This window comes from Merops nubicus, unplaced genomic scaffold (assembly GCF_000691845.1).
Source record: "Merops nubicus isolate BGI_N331 unplaced genomic scaffold, ASM69184v1 scaffold1113, whole genome shotgun sequence".
Classification (NCBI taxonomy): Eukaryota; Metazoa; Chordata; class Aves; order Coraciiformes; family Meropidae; genus Merops; species Merops nubicus.
Window position 1 is genome coordinate 8803 of NW_008600896.1, and position 7458 is coordinate 16260.

Sequence of the window (7458 nt, forward strand, 5' to 3'; positions counted from 1 at the left end):
TTTGAGGTTGCAAAAAAGTTTAATTTGCTTATTAGTAAACTCATGCTCAGTTTGCTTCTTGCTAAATGCAATGTAAAACCAGCTTCTCTTTGGTCATAACTTCCAGTGTGTGCTGGAACCGTGAATAGTAGGATTCCATCTAAATTGAATACAACAATAAAAAAGAGAAATGTTAACCACAGTTGTTTTTTTGAAACCCAGAAAGGCATAGCTTGGTGCCTATTTCAAGCAAATGTTTTGGTCAGTTCTTTTGGTACTGTAGCAGTTTATCCATTCTGTTTATACTCGGATAGATCCTTTCCTGTACCAGCTTTCATCTTGGTTGCAACTTCCCTATTCCTTTGCCAAACTGGTCTTCAGCCCTGGTCTTAGATGTCAGTTTGGGTAGTTTGGGGATGTTCAAAACACCACGGGGTTGGCTACAGATCATACATGAGGACTAGTTGCAACACAGTTTTGTTTTCCATCCTTTCCCATTCCTAGCTTGTCCCTTTATGAGCTTGTAAGTGTTAAATCACTGCTGGAATGTCAGTGATCTCCCAGTTAGAGACGGGCAACGTGTATAAATCCCAGCATCAGAGTTGCTCACAAGTTGAGCCCACAAGGTGATTGCTGGATGGGGCCACAGTCTGAGAGTTATTTTATGCTTCTTGAGGTTAAAAGGTGCTGTATATAATTTAGTGTGGGAAATGGGTATCATAAATAGAACAATCTTGTACATTGTAAAAATCTGGGGAGGGAGCCCCATAAACACCTGTTCAAGTCTGTGATGGCAGCTGGTGGTGCTTTCGGGGTCAGCCTCCCCTCTACAGCTGTGATTACATTCTCACAGGATAAACCAACCTGTTTTCACATCCTTAAGAAATTATTCTCCTTGATTCTTTGCAGATCAGTAATCGGAAACCATATATGCTGCAAAACATTTTTCTTTGAGAAAGAAAGAGGTTAATGGGATCTGAAAAACAGTATAACATCATCAGCTTCACATCTGGAAAAGAACATAAAATAACTTGTACTGTCAGGAAAATTTCTCATTTCCCATATGTTGTTTCAGCTTCTAGGTAATGTGAGGAAGGAGATACCTAACTATTTGACTGGTGGCATAACAGTCCAGAGTTTAAAATGCTGTTTCATGCAGTATTATTAAAGGGAGTACAGAAACCTCAAGTTTATATGTGAACAGTTTACATGAGCAAATTCTGAAATAAAAAATACATCTTTGTTATTATATAGCATGACTAATAACACTTCTGAAACTTTGTTCTAAACACTTACTATTTAAATAACCCAAATAAGATATTCATACCTGAAAAATCTATTAATTTCTCCTTTCTCTTCCTGTAATTTTAACACTGTTGTAAAGTTGATGTAAAACTTGAAAACTTTATCTTCATTTAATGTATGATATATACTTTTCTGTGTGTAAGAAACTGAAGAATCTGTCTGCAAGTGCCAAATCAGTACATAAATCTGCGTTGTCAGGTTTGTGCTGTGAGTGTTTCAGAAATTAATTTTTAAGGATTTGGTAATTATTGTAGCTCTCTCTTGTATAATCTATTGTACAAAAGACAGATGTTTTCTAGCTAACTGTGTGGGGTAGCAAAACCAAGTCTGTGTGAAGGAGGTTGCCGCATTAGAGCCTTTTCCTACCTGTTAGGAAGAATAAACTGTTCCAATATGAGGCAAATTTCAGACAGTCTGTGATAGATATTGAAACAGTAATTCTTTTCATGAAAATGTCACACTCCTTTCTCTACCTAATTAAATGAATGAAACTTGTGAATTTAGATGTGTTCTCTGTTACACTAGTCTGGCCCTGAGAGAGTTTTGAACAATATTTAGATACTCTCAGTGCAGCTGAAGCCCATATGTCTAACACTCCATCCTTGGCCTCTGGTCATTCTCTGTTCCGTCACATTTCAAAAGCCTTCACAGATGCCCAGCTTTCTCCTTTGACTAGGCACAAGGGCTGAAATAGAGCGTAGGTTGTCCAAATGTGGTGGCTTTGATTGCGTTTGTACCATAGGAGCAGGACTTTCATTTATCTGTATTTTTCTACTCTGAAAGGAAGCAAAGGAGATGTATAAAAATACAGATATGTATCTACAACTAACTTTTTCTTAATTTTCCAAGGTACTACTGAAAAGCATGTGGCATCAGTTTGTTAGTGCGTCTTCATTTTTGTTAACCTCCTTTTGTTCATTACGCTTTGTACCCAAATATGTGTCTGAAAGGCTTTTAAGCTCTCATGAGCAAATTGAGTGGAGCCTGCATAGTCTGACTTAAAATCTTCTGTCAACAGAAAGAAATAAGTATGTTTCCTTGGTAATGTGGCCTTATTTTGTTTTAAAGCTGGTGAACAGCTTTTGGTCAGTCAGATTAGCATCAACCCACAAAATATTTTGAGTCACTGGTGGAGGTTCCATTCAGTGTCCACTGCAGTGGTAGGCAGTGAACTCCTGGGCAGGCAGCGCTGTGAGCGCCCGGTGCAGCCCTCCTAGTGCAGCTGAGCTCCTGCGGGGAGCAGACTGGTCCTCTCCTGGGGCCTGGGCTTTGCGACCACCATCCACAAAATGCTTGCTGGCAGCCACAACGCGGTCCCCTTGCACTGAATCAGAGCTGTGAACTGTCTTTGACTGTCATCCAGGTGAATGAAAGAATTACAAATTACACTGACAATCACATTATCAAGGCACATCTAAGCTAACATCCTCATTACACAACTTCTTTGAGTTATTTTTGCATTCTCCCTGCAGGCTGTTGGATGTTAGGGCTATATCACAAGAGGGCTTCTTTGGTTACAATTGTGTCCTCTAAACTTATTAAGAAATGATGAAGTTCACCAGCAAAACACTTGAGTGTTACTTTGCTTCACATTTCTGACCTTTCCTTCACAGCCAAAGACTTTCAACCTGTTCCCATGAAGAAAAGCTATTCTTGAGTTTGTATTCCCTAAGAGTTCAATGTGTGGGTGCTTGTTCTAATACAAGGGTGCCTTTCTCTAGTTTAATGTATCATTTCAGCAAAGATATCACACTAATAGAAGCTGATGCTCGCAAGGTTACATTTCTTGCCCAGACAAGCCCCTACTGTTTTTAAGGTGGGAGCCGAGATTCCATAGAGGAATGTTTTCAGAGCAGGGATGCTATTGCATATAGACATACCGTGCCTCTTCCCAAGCTCAGATACAGGGTTAAACTGCAGCGTTTTGACACCATAAAGTACCCATCTTCAAGTACCACTCCAGAACAGGACCATTATTTCCCTCTGGAAAAGAAAATCCAAAATTCTTTCTCTAAAAAAATGCAACTCATCAGTTCCCTTTTATTCAGCATAGAACTTTAGGTCCCAGACACCTCTTTTGCTCTTCTCTGTGGTTGTTTTTTTCCGTGTGTGTATTCTTTCACATATGTACCTTCAGTTGTAGTTGTAAGAAGTGCTGACAGGAGAAGAAGGGCTCTTTTCATTACATTTCAGCATCTTTGAAATTTAGATTTGTTCCAGAACTGAAAAACTCCAAATTGTATCCGTAGTTTTGGCAAGATAGAATTAAATTTGCATATTTTCATATTGATAAAAAAGGTCACCTTCTTTGCCCTTTTCTTCCTTGAAACTATATCATGGCTGAGACAGTTTTATACCAATTTTGATCTAAATTGATATACCTTAATGAAATATTTGGGCATGCAGTTATTTTTACATCTGTAAAAGGCTTTTGAATTCTGTGTGGTGGACATGTGGTCTCTTGCACACACACAGGTGAGGTTAGACTTAAGATTACAGCTTCTAAATCATCTTTTAATGAACTAATAAGATATAGCTACTTTTACAGGTATCACAATGCTTGTGCATAACATTTCACAATTTTTCAGCTTGCTTATCTCCACTTTACCAAAAGGGGAAAGCTAGAAATATCTCTAAAAGTGAATGGAGGACCAAATAGCTACAGAAGTAAATATCTTTCAGGAGTAGCCAGTGCTGCATCATTGGGTTTTTTTAATTGCAAAGTCCACTGTACAATTAATGGTGTCTGCCACTAGCCTCTTTGGAATGAGAAATATCTCTGTTAGTGAAAAGCCCTCCTCCCCAGCCCAAAGTGAGAAGGAGCAGCCTAAAACTCAAAGGAGGGTGACCAAGTGAGATGCATTTGAGGCAGTGGGCAGCCCTTTCTAGGTGGCCATGGTGGGAGGGGAGGAAAGGCCGGGTCCCAGCTGCACGGGGCCACAGGAATTTGGGGTGAGGAGGTTAATGACTCCGCATTGCTGCAGCCACTCCTCCATTGTACTGTGCCTCTGCTGAAACCTAGATAGGAAGAGTCTTTCTTACAAGCAGCTCCCCCTCCCCAACACCCAACCTAACCCCAACCCAGCATCTTTTGTGTGAGCTGAGCACTTTTTGTGCTACTTAAGCCATAGGGTTTCTGGTTCCAGTCAATGTTCATTCAAGGAGTTTGCTTTTTGTGGGGAAGACAACACAAAGAAAAAGTTGGGGAAATAGGGAATGACAATATAGTTGATGTGAATATTAAGTGAAATTAATTATCTTTGATATTTCTCCCAAAGTTCACAACATCCCAGTTATGATAAATTAAACTTCTTTGTTGTTTGGTCTAGCTTTTATTTCTGTAGTTAAATACAGGCAAACATTGTTAAAATTGCTTAAAACATTATTCAAGATGCTTATCAAGGAGACTTGCTTTCTTGGAGATTTTTAAATAAAAAAAGTTCAGTGCCACCTCAGATTTATCATTTGATACAAAAATCTGGTACTTTTGCATTTTACATAAAGGTATGTTTTAAGAGGCTTCTGTACTGGACATAGTTTCATTTGTTATTTAATATTAGTTTTTATTAATTGGCCACCTTTTCTTTTCAACAGGATTATTTTACAGATGAAAACAGAGTGCTAAAAAAGGACCCTCAACAGGATTACCACCTGGAATATGCCATGGAAAACAGTACACATACAATATTGGCTTTTAGCAGAGAACTGCACACATGTGACACCAATGACAAGACCATAACGGTAGGAGGCTCTGCCTATATGTAGAGAGATTTCAGGCCAAATGTATACGTGGTTATGAAGCTAGTTATTAAAATCTCATCTTAATAAAGGACAGAATAACAGAAGTTCACTTTCCAAAACACCTGTTTGGACAACTTAAATTAACCAGGTAAAATACTTGCACTAGTTTTATTAAGCTTTTATGCTTTAATTTCAGCTTTCTTTGTCCTTCTACTTTAGTACATTATGTTCTCTAATTTCTAACATATCACGTGAACGTAGGATTGAAAGAGGCACCTCTGTACCGTCAAGTCCCATATACCACAGTTACAGTCTTTAAGAGATGCCAACTTGAGAAACACCTTTTAGATCTTACACTGACTTGTTATTGATCTTAAAGACAGACTTTTGAAGCAGATATATTTCAAGTACATGCTTGGTTTATTTCTTTATTCAAAAAGATGAAGTTGAAGAGTTTTATGATAAAATTCTTTCCATGGTAAAATACTTTTCATGGTAAATCCTTCTATTGCCCTGGAGACTGCTGTACTGTTTCCTAAGCATAATTTTAAATTATATGAAGTTAATGAATTCTATATTGGAAGTGACAGGTAGGCTAGAGAGATTTGCAAGGCCTTGCAGAGAGAATGTATGCTTTGGCTTGTTTACTACCCATTTTGGAAGCATTGCTATAGCAGCAATTCAACAGTATTTTAATTATCTATGTTTTCACAATATACACACTAATAACAACATGAGGAGCTGAAAGATGCAGGAAGCAAACCCCAACTGTATAAACCATCAGATTTCCAGGCAGTCAATACATTTGTGAGTTTTGCACCTGCTCCGAATTCTCAGTATCATTTAACATTCTGGGACACTTCAGGATTTATTAGAGTCCTTTGTCTCAAGGGTGATTATTGAAATCTGAGAATGGTTTACAGAGTATTGATCAGTGCTGTGGCTGTAGATTGATTTTTAAGTTGTAAAACTGTTCTGTAATTGAATGTCTATCTTCCCTAGCATGTAACAACAGCAGTTCACAGAAGGTATCCACATATTTACAGAGCTGAGCCTGGAAATTGTTTTGGGGTGAAACCTTCTGATTGCTGGCCAAATAAGTGATTTTTATAATTTTTTTCCCCATGCATTTAGTTGATTACCTCTTTATGAGTCTGTTCTGCTATTTGCAGATATGATTTAAATTGGTGACACTAAGGAAGGGATCTATCCAAGAAAGATTCACCTTCTGCATATCTCCAATGAACTCTATAAAGATAAAAAGTTATGAATTTTAAAGCAAAATTTTATCAGTGGATGAGTACACCTCTGGTGTGCTTTGTCACTGTTTAAATACAGCAACATCTATATCGTTCTTATCATAGGCATTATGTGATCTGTGTAAGGAAGATATTTTTCCTGTTCTTTATGAGCTTTTTTATTTGTTGATTGATTTTGTTTGGTTTTTTTTTTTCAGGAGAGCACAATGAGGGTCATATGGGCCTACCACCACAAAGACATGGGAGAAGCAGGTCAAAATTACCATGGGTCTAATCGTGGTACAAAGAGTCTACGTTTACTGAATCCTGAGAAAGAAGAAGTCTTATCTGCCTCTTTGCCATACTTTGACTTGAAAAACAAAGACGTAAGTTACTCCAGGTTTTGGGTTTATGTGGAGGTGAGGATAAGGTGGTAGCTAAAGCTTTGGGCTCATGCAACAGGGTAATGTGACTTTTATAATATTGTGTTCTTGCCCTTTTTATTAAGACAGGTGCCTGTACCAGACAAGGATACAACATATTGGTGCCAAATGTTTAAGATTCCTGTACAAAATGAAAAGCATCATGTGATAAAGGTGAGTGATTCAGACAGAGCAAATTTAGAGGAGCTCAGATGGTGATTATGCTTCAGATAAGTTCTTGCATTTTCAAAATCTGTGTTAATACTTAATGGAGTGAAAACAAGACCTCTTGCCTGTCTTCACAAACATGGGATAAGAGTGTGTTTATGTGTGCCAAGGACCTGATTCTGATGTGCCCTGACAACTTGCACACACAGTGACAGAACCCCAACGTCCCTTAAGAAAATGAGGTTAACAATTTTTTCTGTCTGTAAACATTTCTGGCAAAGACTAACTAAAATTGTCTGGAAGCCTATTTCATCAAGTTTCTACTTTTATATAAGAATGTAACAGATGTGCTTTAACAGAGAGTAATTTTAGATTAAAAAATAATTAAATGATGACGTTTGTTCTCATAAAGGGCCACATTCATATCTGATTCCAGTCACCTCTTCTGCCATGACCACGTTAGAGTTATGGCACGTAACATCATGTGACCACAGACTCCATTATCTTCACCTGTGTAAAAGCCAAATATTAAGAAAGAAGAGATGGATGTTGTAGTTAATTTAAAAATTAATGAAAACGTGTACACATCCACACAAGGTTCAGAA

At 37.9% G+C, this 7458-nt stretch overlaps 1 protein-coding gene across 1 annotated transcript in view; it reads left to right on the forward strand.

Moving 5' to 3' along the window:
* The first annotated feature begins 4179 nt into the window (after positions 1–4179).
* MOXD1 (monooxygenase, DBH-like 1) overlaps positions 4180–7458 on the forward strand; it is a 39816-nt gene continuing 36537 nt past the window's right edge. The window contains exons 1-4 of the mRNA XM_008937812.1: positions 4180–4236; positions 4879–5025; positions 6482–6649; positions 6776–6859. Coding sequence (XP_008936060.1) covers positions 4180–4236; positions 4879–5025; positions 6482–6649; positions 6776–6859 — 456 coding nt within the window. The remainder of the gene's footprint in view (positions 4237–4878; positions 5026–6481; positions 6650–6775; positions 6860–7458) is intronic.